Source organism: Notamacropus eugenii, chromosome 2, assembly GCF_028372415.1.
Source record: "Notamacropus eugenii isolate mMacEug1 chromosome 2, mMacEug1.pri_v2, whole genome shotgun sequence".
NCBI lineage: Eukaryota > Metazoa > Chordata > Mammalia > Diprotodontia > Macropodidae > Notamacropus > Notamacropus eugenii.
In genome coordinates, this window is record NC_092873.1 from 154,787,590 (window position 1) to 154,807,448 (window position 19,859).

At 33.4% G+C, this 19,859-nt stretch overlaps 1 protein-coding gene across 2 annotated transcripts in view; it reads right to left on the reverse strand.

Annotated features, from left to right (window-relative positions):
* The window catches only part of IBTK (inhibitor of Bruton tyrosine kinase), an 80,216-nt gene that overhangs the window by 22,875 nt on the left and 37,482 nt on the right, over positions 1–19,859 (reverse strand). For both annotated transcript variants that reach the window (XM_072642678.1, XM_072642677.1), the window contains 10 exons: positions 18,951–19,125; positions 16,256–16,861; positions 13,646–13,732; positions 11,578–11,660; positions 11,446–11,483; positions 10,421–10,517; positions 8,512–8,613; positions 4,193–4,310; positions 1,923–1,983; positions 1,170–1,291 (listed from right to left, as the gene is read on the reverse strand). In XM_072642678.1, the coding sequence (XP_072498779.1) occupies positions 1,170–1,291; positions 1,923–1,983; positions 4,193–4,310; positions 8,512–8,613; positions 10,421–10,517; positions 11,446–11,483; positions 11,578–11,660; positions 13,646–13,732; positions 16,256–16,861; positions 18,951–19,125 (1,489 nt within the window). The remainder of the gene's footprint in view (positions 1–1,169; positions 1,292–1,922; positions 1,984–4,192; positions 4,311–8,511; positions 8,614–10,420; positions 10,518–11,445; positions 11,484–11,577; positions 11,661–13,645; positions 13,733–16,255; positions 16,862–18,950; positions 19,126–19,859) is intronic.

Below are 19,859 nucleotides of genomic sequence, written 5' to 3' on the forward strand. Positions count from 1 at the left end.
GTTACCCTATTTGCAAAATGAGGATAATGATTACCATATATTACCATATATTACAATATATAACCCCAGACTTATTGAGCATGAAACTGAGAAAATACATGCAAAAATATTTTGCAGAGTTAAAAATACAACACAGATGCAAGATGTATTCCTTCACTTTTGTATTAAATAATTATTTAAATGATGATGTCTAGAACTACTGTATTACACATACAACTAAACTGGAACATAGTATTTTATATCACTAGTCTCTTAGTAATGCCATCTCTGATCCAACACTAATAAAAAAGGGAAAAAATAGAGATAGACAATGCAATTAACTGAGCCAATCTATTTTCTATCATTTGTTACAAAATGACATGACATGAAAAGGTAAAAAAAAAAAAATCTGGCTAAAAAATACAGAAAAACATGCAAAAGCATATGAATTGATGCAAAATGAAGCAAAACTGGGGGGTTAGGGAGAGAAACATACACAGTGACTACAAAAATGTAAATGGAAAGAAAAATCAAGGCAACTGCATGAAGGTCAATAACCAGAAAGTTGGGATGAATCAATGGATCTGAACGAATACACACAGTACAGATCTGTGCTAGAAGGAGTACAAAGAAGGGAAAATTCTAAAAAGAACGGACAAAATCAAAGACAATATTTTCACCATCCAAAAAAGATGACTGATAAAACATCAGTAACTATTTTTCCATATATTTAGTTTCTAAGATTCAAAGTTCTTTATGATAATGATTGTTGCATGCATTGAAAATATCCTAGAAAATGGGAAGTAAAAAAAATAGGATTTTACAAATTAGACTACATATTTACATTAACATAAACTAGGAAATCCTACTGTGCTAATTTACTAAATCCTGACTTTAAAAAATTGACTGTCAAATATGAAGTGAAACATAAAATAGGGAGACGTACATTTAATCAATCAGTTCATCAGCAAGCCATTACTAAGCATAAACTACATGTTGGGCCCACTGCTAAGCCCCAGGGAAATAAAGTTAGGCAAAAATGCAGTCACACCCTCAAGGAACTCATGTACTAATGAGGGAGACAACCTCTAAATAAACAGATGTGTATATGACAGATCTAGAGTAGACGATAACACACCAAAGGAACCACATTTCAGGGAGAAAAAGAAGACAAAAACAATGAGACTTACTGGTAATTGTGTTCCATATTCATTTCTCCTTTCAAAAAAACATCAGCATCTTCTGCCTCCAAGTAGCTGATATCTGGACCATCTTGATATGGTGTTATTACCCTTCTATCCATTGCTGGTATCTGCAGCATAACAGAGATGTTACACAATTTTTTTAAGAGGACCTCTGAACTTTCTCTCTCTATTTAGAAAGACAGATCTTCAAAAGTCTTACCAAATTATATTTATTACAGAATGTACTGAAATTAACAAGAAAAATCTGGGATACCACAAAGTGGTGGTCTACATTTCAAACATAAGGGAAAAATTGTAATTAAAATACTAGTCAAATATAAAGTTATAGGCCTAACATTCCATAAGACAGAAGAATAAAACTTGAACATTCCTGACATACATATTCTCTAGTCTAGGTAAAATAATGTTTTTACCTAATTCTTAGGGGTTAGTCGAACCTTAATTTCTTCATTTCCTTGTAATAACAAAATTATCTTTGAAACTATTAACTTCTACTCATTTAAAAATCAGAGTGCAATTCATTTTTAGTCCTTTAATGGTATATCTTCACCATTTCTTTAGATATGTTCTGATGAGGGTCTAGTAGGGGAGTAGTGTCAGTGAAAAACCCTTCACTTCTTCATATAAAAGTATCCTAAGTATGGGAATTATTTAGAAAAAAATCCATTAGAAAACACACTAACAGACTGTTTCTGTTGCTGATATTTCTGCTCATATTCAGTACAACACAAACCTCACCATTTTTCTGTAGAACACAGAAAGATCCTTCAAAACATCATCACTTAAAACATCCAATGTCCTACAAAATAAGATGGACAGTTTATCTTAGGGCTCATTTCATAAGATATTCCTCTGGCCATTAAAAACAAAAATCTAAAACATTTGTTATTTTTACATAGGCAATGACCCTGAATCAAAAGTAAGACAGCACAGACTGAACAGTTGAAAAGTTCTTTATGTATTGTAAGTACTAGAAAATTATAACACATGAATTTAACATACTTATAGACTTGTAATTTGATATCATTTAAAGAATTCCATCCCCATCTAGGAGAAACTCAATATGACAGTGAAGTATTAAGCATATATGACCACATATGAACCAAACTGGGAATAAAAATTCTGCTTGGTCTTTTCTTTTCTGAGGTTATCTTACACAAACTCCCAGTTTCCACCTCCCATCTGAGGGAGGTTGTGTAAACTGGAACCAATATTTCTGAGGATCCAGTTTGCCTGTAGTCATGAACTCATGTAAAGTTTATTTTTTAAAAAATATAAGGACCAACTTAAAGATAATTATCACAAAGAGAAAACAATAATTATTCTGTATTTTAAAATGCAATGTAGAGAAATGCTATTTAATATGATAATGATTATACAATTTAAAAAGGCTAAATAAGCAAAGCAAATGTGTGCATCTACAAATCCTGTGCATGCACACACATACACTTATTTAACTCAGGGGGGAATATTTGGGTCAAAATAAAACATCACAATTAACAACTGATGTCATGTAAAAGAGTACTGGCTACAGATGAATTCAAGCAATAGCTCTGACACTGAGTGATCACCAACTACATAAATTTAGGAAAATCACTAATTTCTCTGAATTTTGTCATTTTTAAATTAGGATTAGGAAAAAAACTGGCATAGTAGCCAGAAAGTCAGCCTGGGGTCAGCAAAGATCTAGGATCAAGTCTTGCTTCTTAAGAGATATGAGATATTTAACACCAAGCAATGAATTTAATGTTTCTCCTCTCTTTGGGACTTCCCTATTCCTCTTAAGGGCACTATCACTCCTGGCTACCTAAACTGGCAATTTCAATTTCAATTCCTCACTTAATTTCAACTCATGTAGCCAATCTATTACCAGATCTCACCATTTTTCTCTTCACAACATCTCTTGGATGTGTCCCCTTCTCTCCTCTAACAAAGTTACTCTCACGTCATGCCTGGACTATTGCAGTCATGTTCTGGTTGCTCTCCCTTCATTGAGTCTCTTCCCACATCAAATCCATTTTTCATTTAACTGTCAAAGTGATTTTCCTAAAGTCCAGGTCAGATTACATCACACTTTCTCCCACCATGTCCCCGTTCATTGAACTCCAGTTCCACATTACATCCAAGATAAAACATAAAATCCCCTGTTTCATTTTTACAACCAGGACTCTTTCTACCTTTCTAGTCTGATACTTTTCTCTTCTCCACATACCCGACAATCATTCCACACTGGCCTTCTTACTGTTCTCTCACATAATACTCCATTCTACTAACTCCATGCCTTTGCTCTTTATACCCTAGGCCTAGAATACTCTCTCTTTAAACCTCTACCCTCCTGGCTTCCCTGAAGACTCAATTCAAATCTCACCTTCGGCATAAATCCGACCTTTCCCTAGTCACTCCGTCCCCTCCACCACCCCCCCCCCACCCCCCACAACACACACATACTCCTAGGGCCTTCCATCTGAGATCAGCTTTCATTTACATTGTGTATATCCCATATGCATGGTTTTTCGAATTGTCTCCCCCAATGTGCTTTGAGAGGTGGAGACATGAGTTAATGTCTTCCCTTGTAATCCTCAGCTCTTAACACAATCCCTGGCACATAGAGGTCTTAATAAATGCTTTTTGACTGTTGATTTTCTCAGTGTACCAGTCATCTCTCTTAAGAATATATGCTACAGATGATTTTTCTAATCTGTACTGGTAGAAGCATCTATGCAACAAATTCCCTATGCTAACGAAATTCCAGATTAAGGTAAAAAAAAAAATAAAAGGCCAAACGCTACTTGTACCATGAACTTTACTAGGCGGTTGTGAGGCTCTAGTATAATAAATAATATAAAAAAACTTTCTATAGCATCTTAAAGATCAGTTATTACTGTTACTTTTAACTCCCAACTTAACTAGACCCTGAGATCAATAATTTTTAAAATAACTCTATTAACATTTACCATTATATACAAATATCTATTTAACAAGTTACAGAATTCATTTACCATACCTACCTTGCTTCAAGTAAAGCTGCCATATTTAGCCCCATAAACTGTAAACAAGACAGTTTCAGTTGTTCAGCATTATACATTACTGCAAACTCCAATGTCATGGCAGCATTCTTTAGAGTAACTGAAAAAGAAAAGTTATTAAAATTAGCTAAATTGTCATTTCAAGGAACAACATGTACTTAATTCCAAGGATTGCTGAATCCGAGCTCAAAACAATAAAAAATAGGATCAAACTTGTTCACAAAGATAACAAATATAGAAACAGATATACAACACAGTTTTTCAACCAACTCTGCCACAGATTCAAGAGACACGCAAACTGAGATGTTTAGTTACAAGGAAAACAAATGAATAAGAAAAACAATCACATATAATATTAACAAGTCATTTTAATAGTAGTACAGAAAATTTTTGAAAATCTTTTGTCTACCAAATATATTAGAATAATTATAAGTTCAGAAGTTTTAACTTTAACATAAATGTTAACAGTATGTTGCTTATTGACTAATGTAACAATGTAGTCTGTAAAATTACTGAATGAAATGGGTTGGTGAAAATGAGACCACATAGGAGAAATAAATAATTCTCTCAACCTGTATGTAGCATACAAATTAGTATTACTTTTAAGTTGGTATTCACTTTGAGGTTGCATACAGCACCTCTTTTTTTATTTTAGACTCAAAGACCAGAACACAAATATAGAATAGAGAAAAAAACAAAAACATATCATAAGCTTAAATATTGGGACTTAAATACAAAGTGAGAAAGAAAAAAATAGCATGTCATGTACATAGCAGAACATGAGAGGACTTAAAATATGTAACAATTTTCATTTCAAGAAAGCCTGTATGATAAATAATACACATTGTGTTGAGAACTGTAAATCATTTCTTTGCTTCCTTTTAATTTTTCTTTTGCTCTCTGCTGTGCACTTTTTTACTTCGTTCTTTTTTTTCCCCTCCTCTCTCTCTTGTTCTCCCCCAGAAGGCTACCATTAAGTTTGGATATGTTTCTCTATAGCTATAGATATATACATACACATATACACATATACATACATATATAGACATATACTTTCCCAAACAAATTCTGCTCCCAATCTTCATTTTTATGTTTGTGCATATCTCTCATTTCCTATCCCTCCTGACTCTTCTACTTTACTTTTACCTACTACCCTGCCCTCCTATTACTTGCCTACCTCCCCCAAGGATCCCTTCCCTATCTTCCCATTCCCATAAATCCAAACACCCTTCTATACCCCTCTTTTACCGTTTCTTTCAGTAGTCTTGCAATTAGTTTTTCTGTTGTTGTTCTATAGACACACACACACACACACACACACACACTTTACAGGCAGGAAGGGCAACAGTATTTTACAATGAAATGCTTAACTGTATAAAACAACTTCATATGCAAGTCAAAATATAGGAAGTAACTGCTTAAATATTTGTCAAATATCCTTTTCTCTCATTTTAACAAGAACCAAGAGTCTTCTGCTGCATGAAGTTCATGACAGGAAAAAAATACTGCACATCTGATGACTTTTTGGCAAGGTATATACATATTAGGATATTATTTCTGACACTGTTGTACATTTAATTAATAAACTTAAAAATACATATAAATATGTTATTTGATTATTGTCCCAGAAAAGAATTCTTTTTACCAGCTGTTTTGTTTAAGGGTCTTGCCATGATGTCATTGATTATATGGTCACACCAATTCGTAGAATTTGAAAAATGTTACTAAGGTATTCTGACCAAGTTTTTTAATAAGCCAAAAACTGGAAACTAAAAACCAGACAAAACATTATTTCAAATCATTAAGAGAACTACAAATTAAAACAACTCTCAAGTTTCAACTCAACCCATTAACACTAAAAAAAAAAACAAAACCCAGAAATAGTCAATGTTGAAGTAGCATGGAAGGTATAGTAAAATACTGTTGGCATACTGTGAATTGTTCCAACCCTTTTAGAAAACTATTTTAAATTAAGCAAAATAAAGAAGTCTGAGAGTATATAGCATAATAAAAGTAAGTGAGATTGAAACAAAATATTTGCTGAGGCTAATATATTCTGCATCTTAGAATAAAAACTCCTAGAGAGCAGGGCAGTATATATACTCCATATGCAATTAACTACTTAAAAGCTTTCTGAATATGAAATTCTGGCTAAATGACTTTAATTATAAATATATATTATGAAAATATCATTTAAATAACATGTAATGCATTCACTTAAATCCAATAATATATAATGTATAATATATCAAGCAAATCTTTAATGTCAATTTTAAATGAAAAAAAAATTTTGAAGAATTTTAAGTTACCTTACCCTGAAAGCATGCACATGTGTCTGTATGTGTGTGTGTAAGAGAAGAAGAGAGAGAAAGAAAGTTTTCATACATGCTCATGTATACTCCTGTAAATTTAAGGATTTACTAGAATGTGTAGATAAGACTATCAAGTAATAAGACCCCATTTCTACAAGACATACTTAGAAAACTCTTCTGAGTTTTCAGATCAGATAAAAATCAGTTTATAAGTATACAAGAGTTTCAAAAAAGAGCTCAAAATACAGCAAAAAATTAAGCAAAATAAAATATTTATCCTCTTTGGACATATACCCCATGGAAAGCAAAGCTATAAAGTTCCTATAAATGCCAAAATATTCACAGCAGCACTTTTTGTAATAACAAATAACTATAAACAAAGTGAGGGTGGGGGTACTGATTAGGAAATGGCTAAACAAAATGTGGCACACTGATGTAAACAAAATATTTAATGTCTACAATGTAAGTGGAAAGAATAAAACTGGACACTGTATCATCATCATGACCAAGCATGGTCCCAGATAAGTGTTCAGAAAATGTACCTTCCTCCTTTTGTTTGGAGAAAGCAATGTTGAATATGCTATCAGATACTATGTAAAGTTGATTTCATTTTATGAATGGGTTTTATTCACTTTGTTTTAATCTGCTGTAAGGAAAGGTTCTCTAGGTAGGGAACACGGAAGGATGGGTATATTGGATTGATTTAAAAACAAAAGGCATCAACAAAACAAACAACAAAAAATGAAATTTATGCCATGGCTTCAGACACATCATTAAACAAGATAACATAGAAGATACGAGTAGGCTCAGTGGTTACCAGCTAAAACACAGGCTTGCAGGCACAGAATGGTTCTAGTATATCAGCCTGCAAACATGTCAATGGGCATTATCTGGAAAAGCAAAGCAAGAAAGGTTTGTCTAACATTGGAAAACACAAAACTGACTTGCTAAAGAAATCAGTTTTGATGTTAGCCAGAGAAATCGTAATTAATACAGGCAGCCTACATAAAAAAGTATTTGATTAAAGGCTCAGTAATGAAAAAGTCAGAAGGACCTGAGACTCCACAGAAAGGGAATAAAGTTGAAGCAGCCCACTTCAATGTATTGAAAATGGTTTTTGTTTTGTTGTGCAGTTGTGTTCGACTCTTTGTGATCATGGGGGACCATACTGTCTATGGGGTTTTCTTGGCCTAGATACTGGAGTGGTTTGCAATTTCCTTTTCCAGCAGATTAAGGCAAACTGTGGCTAAGTGACTTCTCCAGGGTCACACAGCTAGTAAGTTTCTGAGGTCACATTTGAACTCAGGTCTTCATGACTCTGAGCCCTACACTCTATTCACTCAGTCACCTAGCTGCCTCCATAAAAATGTGACCAAGGTTAAAGGTTCTACTTTCAAATTCTCACATTTCAAGTTTCTAAGTTAGGTTGAAATCACACTAAACCCATTATTCAAGCCTTTTTGAAACTGACAGAAAGTATAGCTCAGTGGATTGAATCCTTCACTTGCAGTTATAGACCTACTTCAAATCTTACATGATAATGGGCAGATCACTTTACCAACAAATAGGGATAATATTTTTACTGCATACCTGACAGGACTATGATTTGCTATGCAAATCTCAAAGATGCATGCAAAATATAAATTACCATAATCTTGTTTAAAAAAAAAAAATCAGACCTATTTCAAGGATACAGGGAATTTACAGTGAGGAAACTCTCTCTATTAAACAATGCAAATAGGCACTTGCTCTGCTACTTATAATATCAGAGTTCCCTTGTGAGAGCTGCACTAAGGGATAAAATGGTTTATCCAGGGCCAAAAGTCAATATATGTCAAAGACAGAATCCAAATTCAGATTTTCTGACTCCAAAGTCAGCTTTCTTGTCCACTACACCATGCTGCTTTTGTAGTGAGGATTATCTCTCTCAAGTTAAAAAATAGCCCACATCAACTTGAAAGCAACAGTACTCACAGAAAAAATACTCACGTTTTTCTGTTATTGCTACTTCACAGATTTCTTTCAATCGAATTATTAGTAGTTGATCAGCCACCACAAGAACATTACAAACAAATTCCACACTTTGAGAGTCTAAATATAAAAAAAAAACCTTTGATCATGTTATTAAAATAACATTGTAAGCTATATAGAATGGAGAAAACAAACCAAAAAACTATTAAGTAACCAAATATAGAAAAGTAGCATATGGTATTATGAGAAGAAAAACATTTTAAAGGTTGCTGTGGCATAAAAGACAATAATAACGCTATTTGTTTATAAGTTTTAAAGTAAGGAACGTCTTATTCTAGATTGATTAACATTTTAATGACTCCTGTAAGTATACTAAAATACCTTGGCATATTAAAAATAATGCCCAAAGTAATCTAATTCTAGCTAACACCAATAGTCTAGTTACTGGGATGCTGAATTAGTTTCCCATAGGCCCAACCTAGTTCTACCAGATATCTCTCATAAAAGTAAACATAATGAGGTCTATAGAGGCACAAAGTTGTTCAAAACAGCTTTTACTATTCCAGGACCACAGGAGACATTCTAGAATACAATGCCTACAGTACTCTCTTTGTTTTCTGATGAAGGAAATGTACTTGTGCCACTTATATATATAATGCTCTTTATACATTCTTCCGTTTGAATATAGTTGTCTATAATATTTTCTGAGTCAATCTTCAATCATCTCTACCCATGGATGGTAGCATGACTGGAAAGCTGGATCACCTCTATCTGAAGCTTAGAGACTCTTAATTAAGGACCTAAGTTTTATAATGAATAAATGTTTGTTGAACTTAATTACTGAATCAAAAGATAGTTAAAATTACCATAACATCTTACCTGAAAAACATTACAATTAACTTATTAGTTAAATGTCTCATTTAGTACAGATATACATTAAATTCTGCAAGACAGATGAGTTCTAGGTTTGCATGAATTACAGACAGTGGCTAAATGGATATGCTGTACATAAAAGTAAAGAATATGAAATATCACAGCAGAAATTTCATCATTCTCTTTGTTTAAAAGAAGATATTTGTTACACAGCAAGTCTTGACCTCATAAATCTAAGAGACAATTTGGTATTCTGTGAACTATTCAAGAACTCATTCTGGAACAGATTTAAGAATGATTAAAATATGACAATTATTGAAGGGACTCTAAAAGAATATGCACTTGAATTGAATTCTATCAAGGAGCCATAACTTCTCAAAGGTTCCCTTTATCTTTTCATGTCTTATCCAGATTTTAAGACTCTAGAAAAAGTTTTTCATCTTGTTGCATTTTGCAACACTATGAAGCAACAAATATAAAATAAGAGTCATGTAAGGGTCATGGTGCAAACATTTCTTAATGGCCCTTATTCTTACAGTGCCATGCTAGATTTACAGATGAATATGGGGGGGGGGGGGGAGGAGCGGCAGTCAAGAAATAAATCAACTATCTCAGAGAGAAGGTTGGGTAGACACAGGTAGCTTCTTCTCATCCTCTTCTCTCACTTCAGCTTCCTTTTGTGTTCTGTCTTCCTCTATTAGATTTTAAGCTCTTTGAGGGCAAGGATTATAGTCTTTTTTCATATTGGTACCCCCAATACTTAACACAGGACCTGGCACATAGTAGGAATTTAACAAATGTTTAATGACTATTTATTGAGGTACTAAGCTGTCACATTTACCTTGGTTGCTCAAATGTATAAAATTTATACTGTTCTGAAAAACACCAAAATCTTCCGCCATAATGGCCAAATAATATTCCTGTATCTTTATGAAAACAGTTGAAACACTTAATTGAAAGTTTATTTCATTTTAATTTAGTTAAATGAATATTAACCAGTAAATTGTTTATAATTATGCCCAAATACATAAAATTCTCTATTTTGTTGTAATACCTTTTATTGCAGGGGCTTCATCGGTATAAAGGTAATCCAAGATAACTTGTAGTACATCAGAATGTATTGGCATTTCCAGAGCAGCACAACTGGAAGCCTAAATAAAGTTTAATACATGCAATTTTTTTTTACATATGTATATACACACACACACACCATATATGTATTGTAATTTGTTTTAAAGTATAGAGATCACAAACTTCCTCAGAGAATCAGGTTTAAATACGTAACACTACAGAAATTATTTCTAAACATGTCAAACATATACCAACGAATAAAAAAATATTACTTTTATAAATCATAAAAAACAAAATACATTATCTACGAACAAGATGGTGCTGACAAAAAGTTAAGTATATCCAAATAATAAAATTTAATTGCATTGTTTTTACTACCAGTTTTAAGTACTAAATGTTAACTATTTTTCATATGCTCATTTTGTTGGTAGAATTCAACAAAAATTTATATTAAATGAATAAAGACTTATGCAAAAGGAAAATAGAGTTGAGTGATATGTCTGAGAAATATTTCAAAAGCTATTTGCATTGTCACACAGCTCACATTAAAGAAAATAATTTTCAAAACGTTTAAAAATCAATCTTTCAAAATAAAACCATGTTTTATATGAGATTAACAAACAAACCAAACTATAATATAATATAAATCCAGTGGATTAGAATATAACACAATAGTTACAAGGGACTGGATTACTGAAGAAGATATGCATATTGTTAAACTTCTTAAAAGTTTATTTACCAGAGAGAGTTTGAATGTTCTGTTAGTATAGAGACATAGACATGGGTATATTTAGAAAATAATTTCTAGGTATAATTAAAGCTGGAAAAAGCATGGTATATGAATGCAATGGAATACTGCTGTTCAGTAAGAAACAATAAAAGACAGTTTCAGAGATATCAGGATAGATTTGCATTAAATATAGCAGAATAAAGTGAGCAGAAGCAGAAAAACTATAAATAATGATGTAAAAACAAACATGATATATATGTTTCTACTTAAAAACATACCTCAATCCATGAGCTACTCAGCATACTATGAAAATATTCTGGGAGAGAAAAACAAAAAATTAATTTAATAATAGCAGTAAAAGTATGCAAGTAGGAGATAAATTATGAAACTGTATACATATATATACATACCAAGCCTAGCACAAAGTACACATCTGTGACAGGGGAATTCTTTCCCATCCACTGACTTCATGGTTACATCACAAAGAAATGAACTGTAAAACAAAATACATATCTGAAGCAAATGGCATTTCTTTGCTTGGAAAAATAAGGCCATTTCTTCATATTAAAAGGTTAAGTCTTTACTAGTTTCAAAAACAGCATTTACTAAGCACTAACAATGTGCCAGGCAGTTTAACCACCAAATAGAACAAAGAAAAAAAAATTCTGTAGCAGTTTTTGTAGTGGCCAAGAACAAGAAGCTAAGATGGTGTCCATCATTTGGGAATAGCTGGAAAAAGTACAGTATATGAATGCAATGGAATACTGTTGTTCAGTAAGAAACACTAAAAGAGAGTTTCAGAGATATCTAGATAGATTTGTATTAAATACAGCAGAATGAAGTGAGCAGAAGCAGAAAAACTGATATAATAATAATGATGATGTAAAAGCAAACAACTTTTAAAAAACTTTAGAACTTTATTCAGCGCCATGACCAACCCTGATTTCACAGGACAGATGATGAAGAATGCTATACACCTCCTGAAAGATAGGTAACGGACTTGATGCAGGACGAAACAGATGTTTGGAAAGAGACACTATGGGAATTGGTTTTGCTTGAATGTGCTTATTTATTACAAGAGATTTGTTTATGTTTATGTTTGTGGTTTTGTTTTGTTTTTTTTTTATGTGGGGAAGGTAGAAAGGAGAAAAGAGAAATGTTTAAGTACTTAATTAAATGCTGGTTGATTTAACTGAGACAATAGCCCCCCAAAAGTATGTAGATACACATAACATATTTGAATAAAACAGGACATTTATAGAGCAGAGTTAGAATTTCAAAGAGAAAATTAGTAAAGTTATATATAAAGACAACCCTTTTATGCAAAGTTTCTACTTCATGAGCCCTGAAGATAAAATAAAATTATTCTAAAGAGTTTCTAATAAGAGAAAATGCAAATGACAGAAAATGGCAACCACCCCCAGTATTTATTAGCTAGTTGGTTATCTGTGTGTACGTGCTGTGGGTGTGTGTATGTGGGTATATAAATGTGTACTAGATAGCTATCATATAAAGATTCATACCATGGAACCTTATAGGTAAAATAGTGCTATGATTTTTCTGGTACTCTCAGTAATAAACACCTTTGAGAAAACTCCCAAGTACGTATGCCTTGAACTGTATTTAGCATACCAGCACATAGTAAGTACTTACTGGATACTGACTGACTGCTGAATTCTACGACATAACTAATAGCATTAGAACTTTTGGTTGAAGCATCAAGTTTCACATCAAGGTCATGAGTGTGACTACTAAAGTAGGAGCCAATTTACATTTCTCTCTTTTGTGGTTACAGAGTACAACATAAAACCAATCAGTATGTCGTCACAGGCACTCAACATTTGGACTCAGACACTTACTAGCTGTGTGTCCCTAGGCAAGTCACTTAACCCTATTTGCCTCAGCTCCTCATCTATAAAATGAACTCAAGAAGGAAATGGCAAACCACTTCAGTATCTCTGCCAAGAAAACTCCAAGTAGGGTCATGAAGAATTGGATACAAATGAAACAACTGAACAACAATATGGTCATAGCAAATGACTAAGACGGGGATTAAAAAATAAGCAGACATATAAGAAATAAACCATATCACAAGTGTTTGTCTTTCTAGACAAGTTAGCATGCATATGTCCTTAAAAATCAATCCTTTTCAAGAACAACACATAGTCATCATACTACTAAAGTTACTTACATTCCAGGATATAAGGAAAGAGAAAAGGAAAAAGGAAGGTAGAAACAGCAACGAGGAAGGATTCCCTCTATCAAAAAAGTGAAGTTCTTCTGTCTTAGTGTATAGTTTTCTGTACTGCACCAACTGCTGCACACCTCCCTCATACCCCCAAGAAAGATGAGTGGCAACATATAAAAAGACAGAACAGGCAAGGTACCCTAAAGTGAAATCTAAGCCCATTTCCTAATTTGAATAACAAAATCAAGGAAAGGAGGGGGAAAAAAAAGCCCTTCAATTTTCCAACTTACCACTGTTTCCGATTTAGTTTTGGTTTATTTCCAGTTTCTACTGTAACAACACTGATTTTTCCATTTTCAAATTTGACTCCATTCAGTCTACAAAATAAGCAAAAATGCCCATGTTGTATAAAAATTCCATCCTGACAACTAAAAAATTTCTAGATAGAATATATTTCTAAACACTAGAAAAAGATAAGAAATCTACACTGTGTCACAGAAGTTGAAGGAGCATTTTGCTTTAGCGGGTTGCATAATAGGACCTAATTTTATAGTCCCTGATTGAAACTTAAGGACAATCAGTTCTAATCTTATCATGATATAGGATCCTACGAAAATCACCCAAGTCTTCTACACCTTTGTTTCTTCATCAGTAAAGATAGTTAAAAGACCGAAGTTCTAATGTCATAGGAACAGGTGATATAAATATACATATACAAGGTCACCCCACAGAGTCTAAGGAGAAAACAAATATCATTAGAAATAGTTTTTCTCATCAATTCCAAATTTGTAGCTTTTTGCTCACCTGATTCTTTCCTAAATTCAATACCATTACAAAATTTAGTTAAGCAACATGGTCAGGCAACTATGATACACCGTTGTAAGAGTAGATCCCAGAAATGATAGAACTGTAGTAATAAAGAAGGGCTAAACATATTAGTTAAAACAACACTTACTATTGCTTCTCTGTCAATAAATAATTTTGAATTTCTAGTCTTTACTGGTGACAAACAATTTCTATTTCAGAATATTTCCAGTCACAAGAATGAATTATAAAATAGCAATGGCTCAGGAGTCAGGAAACTAAGGTTCTAGGACTAGCATTGCCATTAGCATTCTGTGGAGCTTGGTTAAGCTAACATCTCAGGGATTCAAGTTCTTCATCCATAAAATAAGAAGGCTGGCCTGGAAGACCTCTGAGGTTCCTTCCAGCTCTACAGCCTATGTCTTAAGAACCAATGCACATGAGTAAAGTACAAAACTCAAGTTCTTCCCTCAAAAAGTTTACAGTCTAATTTGGGATCCATAATTAAGGCATATAAAAAAAAACTCTATGATCCAATTTTATTTCAATAATGATTGCCTTTTATGAACAGTGGCCATAATGATGATACTGAAACACTAAAGATACTAAAGTTCCTCTTGAAACAAAGACTACTGTGTTTACTACAGTTTTACCATGAAATATTATTTTATTCTAGCTATTTGCAAATAAGCAACATTATATACAGTCAATCTTCCACACTTGTGCATTTAACTTTCGTGACTTCAAGCATTTGAATGATTTTATCAGTAACTTCATTTTCACTTTCACATTGTTAACCACACATATTCATGGCTACACGTGGTACAGAGGAAAAAAAATGAGAGGTGCAATGCACACAAGTTTATTGAATACGACGATGGCTTGGCATGACTGACCACCTGGATAGACATCGAGGCTCAAGGTTAAATGCCAACTTGCCTCTGCTATTCTCCCATACTCTGAAACCCTTAAGGATGTCAAACAGCACAAGTCAGATTATTCCAAGCTGGTGCATCCTTTATGATCTTCAATTCCATCCACCAGCGTTGAGGAACAGTGTCAAATGTGATGTCAAGACTTTTCCAACCACACAAGTCTTCCAAGAGCAGCAACTAAAGTCCCAGCCATCTTTCCCTTGGTTTTCAGAGGGCAGCCAAGGTAGAGAGGTTTATAACAGCATTTTCTTTGCAATACAAAGCCCTTACACAGCCATATGACACAGGGACAGATAAGATTCAGGCTAAAAAAAGTTTTACTTTTAAGAATTTTATTTGCTGTACAGTATTTATGGTACTGTAGATTTCATGTATTATAAAAAATGAATATGTCCGAAAGAAATTTTTTTTAAAATTGAGATGACAACATAAAAAAAGTCACAGAGTACTTGGGAAATTATCAACAAGAAAAATGTTTTGCATGCTAGAAACTGTATTTTGCGTACTGCATTTTATGGGTTATTCCATGGTTACTGTGCTAAGAAAAGGGGTTAATGGAATTAATGTTTTGTTACAAAAATTGTATGCAGAAAAGCATATTTTGAGCAATGCAAAAGATTGCAATTTTTGGTGGAAGAACTTAACCTGTTATTTCCTATAGGTTCAGTGTATCAACATTTACATTTTTTACTTTTGCACTATTTTCTAGGAATATTACCCCTGTGAAAGTTGAGCACTGACTATTTTTATATGGCATATGGTAACTTTCAGTTAGCCAGGTCATTAAAATTAGCATTTCTTTACACTCAAGAAAAGAGAATTTACTTTACTAAAATACTAATTACAAAAGACTCAATTTCAGAAACAAACTCAGAACACAACAAAGTTTCATGATCATAGAAAGGTCTAGGAAAAATGCAAACTACCTCATCTACCTGCTTTTCCTTTAGTGATGCATAATTATCACAAATCTACCTATAAAATATCAAAGAAATAGACATGAAAGGATAGAGAAAGGGAATATAAACAATTATCAGATAACTAAAAAAGTACATAATTTCAAAATAAAAACAAAATGGAAGGGGAGGAGCAAGGAAGAAAGGAAAAGATGCAATGGGAAGAGAATGGGAGTCAGTAAAAAATATCAAAATGTTACCATACCTACAACTCAAACTGCTGACATCAAATTTTTTTGCAACACTTTGCAACATCTTTACAGGATTCACATCTTCACCCACATTTTTGCCCTTTTTAGAATGCTTCATTTTAATTTTTTGTCTTTCATTGACTGTGTGGGCTTGATTACTTCGATAAACTTCCAGTGCTGACTTCTGATTAACATCTTCAGGAAAACTCATTTTATCAAAATTGGAAATTAGAGTATCTTGATATTCTTCTGGCTTTTCCTTATACACCATTTTTGGCTTATAGCCATGAGTTAAAAAATCACAAGTGTCTGTGTAGATGAATTGTAGAAGGTAAGCAAACAAATCAGGGTGAACCTTCTCTATAACAAAGAGATCACATCCTACAGCATCTTCATCTTTGCGGTAAACATCTGGACAATCGACAGAAGTACCATCTGAAGTGAATAGCTTCCTGAAAAATTGTGATCGCATAGCCAAAATATACTTGTGCACAGGGAAAGTTTTATTGCCGACTTGAAACGTTACATCATGGGTATTGTCCATCTCATCTGTTTCCTCCAACAGTGTGCCAAAATCTTCCGCAAAAGATGAGGAAGATACAGTTGGAATTTCATAAAGGCTAATAAACAAAAGAGAGTAATCATTTTCAGAATATGACAAACGAAATTTTGACACTTTTCATATTAGAAAATTTATATCAATTGTATTACATTCAGGAAACTTCCAACTCATCATTTTCTAGAATAATATGGTGCCCAATTCTGACCACTATACTAACCCATTTTCTTTTCTTTATTTTAACATGTTCTATATTCTCAATTTTTTGTCCTCAATTCTTTTCTTTCAAAGTGAAGGGACAAATATGAAGTTCTCTGAAAACAGTATTGACCATTACAACAGGATAATTCCAGAAATAAACTTTTGAAAGAGTATTTGACATGTTCCCCTTAGAAAAAGGCAAAATAAAAATTAAGTTATATTTTTCATCCAATGTCTTCACTGGTATAGCGTTCTCCTAGTGAGAAAATTCCTTTTACCAATGCAAATCAACAACCATTTGACACCCTATAATAGTCTTGCTTGAGCACTGAGAAGTTAAGTGAGTTGAACGAGCAAAAGCTAGTACGTTAGATACGTCTAGCTACAAGACTGGTTTCCTATTCATATGGTCATGCTGCCACAAGAAAGCAATTTAAAATATATTCTAAACATCAGTAAAAGCACAGGACAAAACTGTACACCTGTCACACATAATCTATGTCACACACAATCTATGCTTTCTTTCAGATTTCTTTTTAAATTTATAAGGAGAGAAAAAACAATTCCTGCCTTCAAAGGCATTCCTAGGCTACAGAAGATTAGGATCTCCTACTCCAAGTTGCTGAGAGCATTAATCAGTAACTCAGAAAAGCAGCCACTAGAAAAGACTCAATCAAGGAGTACCAGAATAAGACCCTAGACATGCATGTGTATGTGTACCTGTATGTGTGTGCATGTGTGCATGAGTGCATGACATAACACAATGTACACATGTATAAATACACATATACGTATACTTGGTGCAATATACACAGATGGATAAATGAAATACACGCAAATACATATATAGCCACAGAAACATATACATGTTTGTTACAGGCTGATTGTACATATGTATGTGTGCTCATATACATATGTACATAGCATATGTACACATGCATACACACACACAAAATCAACCTGTAATCATACCCTTCTCTCTGCTCGATCCAACTCCCACCCCAATTTATCCTTCCTCCATAAGCAGCATAAAACCATTTTCTGACCTCTTTTTCCATTCAAGGTTGCCTCTGATGTTTATTTTAACTTTTTAGTATCTTCACAAAAATGATGAGAGTACATGGGATACAGAATGACAATGTGAAACACCTTCCTAGAAATGACTGTCTTTGCCATTATAAGCACTGAAATCTCACTTTCTGGAAGACCTAAGTGCCAAGAATTTTTTGAACATTTTATAACATATTTATGCTAAGATTTTTGGATCCAAATATAGCTGTGGTTTTATGAAAAGCACAATGGATATCAGAAGCCAGAGCTTTTCTTCAGGGTGATGTAACTTTGACCAAGTGACTTACTCTCCCTTGAATCTGTTTCCTCATGTCTATAATGAGGATACTAACATGTATTTTCTATTTCACAGTGCTGTCCCAAGGGAATCATATGACTTCAAACTAAAAGGAAGTTTCAAGGTCACCTATGGCAAAAATTTCCATTTTTTACAGCTAAGGATATCAGAACCCAGGGATGTTAAGTGACTTATCAAGGTCACAGTGCTAGTAAGGGGCAGATTTAGGATTCAAACTTCTAAATCAAAATTCGATGAGAGAGAGCATACATAAAGAACTTAGTAAAACAAAGGATGTTAAAGAATTACAAATTTAGAGTGCCCCAGGTATTTAAATTCTACAGCAATATTTTTTTAAATAGCTTTTTCTATTAGACTATAAACATATGCCAGAATTGTATTTGCTATTCAACAGCAAGCAGTTCATCGATTTATCTTTATGGCCAATAAAATTCTGTTTTCTGTATAACCTCTCTAGTACATAAGTCTCTCAGGAAATTCAATTTAAATGAGAATCACATTATGTATAAAGGGAAAAAATACCATTCTCCTCTCCATGAAGAAAACAAAAGAGAAATAAAACTTTAAATAGCATGTCTACCTTGTCTTAGGGTCTGACTGCAAAACTGCAAAGTTATTTCCACTTGGATCTGTGCTGATACTGACAGCTCTGTGGACAAAAGTAAGTTTCGTAAGCCGAATTCTCTCATACACACTACTTGTGTCATAGACACAAGATCCATCTGATGAAGAATTATGGAGGTTTGACATAACTTCTGTTAAAAACAAAAACAACAAAATTAAATATCCACTGATTAATGATTCAACAAAACAAAATAAGTAGAATGGAAAAAACATTTATTTCTTAAAAAAAACAGCTATACAGTAGCTACGTGTTCTGTATAGTACACATACAGCATTCTACAGAGACTTTTATTTTTGTCATTACCCCTAGCACCTAACATGATGAATGGCACATAGGAGATGCTTAATAAAGGTTTGCTGACGTGAACTAAACATGACACTCCAAAGATCTATGAATTCATTCCCATGGGTACTCCATTCAATCAATCAACAAGCATTTATTAAGCACCTCCTAGATGCCAAGCCTTGAGCTAAGCAACAGGATACAAAAGCAAAATTGAAATACTCCTGGCCCTCAGGCAGCTTATGTTCTTTGGAGGATCAATAAGTTTACATATATGTAAATACAAAACATACATAAGTTGATTGATTTAAGCAAACAGTTCTGGTAGCTAAAGGAATCTGGAAACACTTCATGACAATTACAGTCCTCAAGCTGAGGCTTGGAAGAAAGTGTAGAAATCCTAATCAGGAAGTGGCATTCCAGGCATGACGGACAGCCAGTGCAAAGGCATAGAGAAAGAGAATTGAATTCTACGTGGAGAAATGGTTAAAAGGTCACTCTGGCTGGAATGCAGACTGTGTGAAAGAGAGCAATGTCTATAGTAAGAGTGGAAAGATAGATTGAAGCCGGCTTTTATGACAC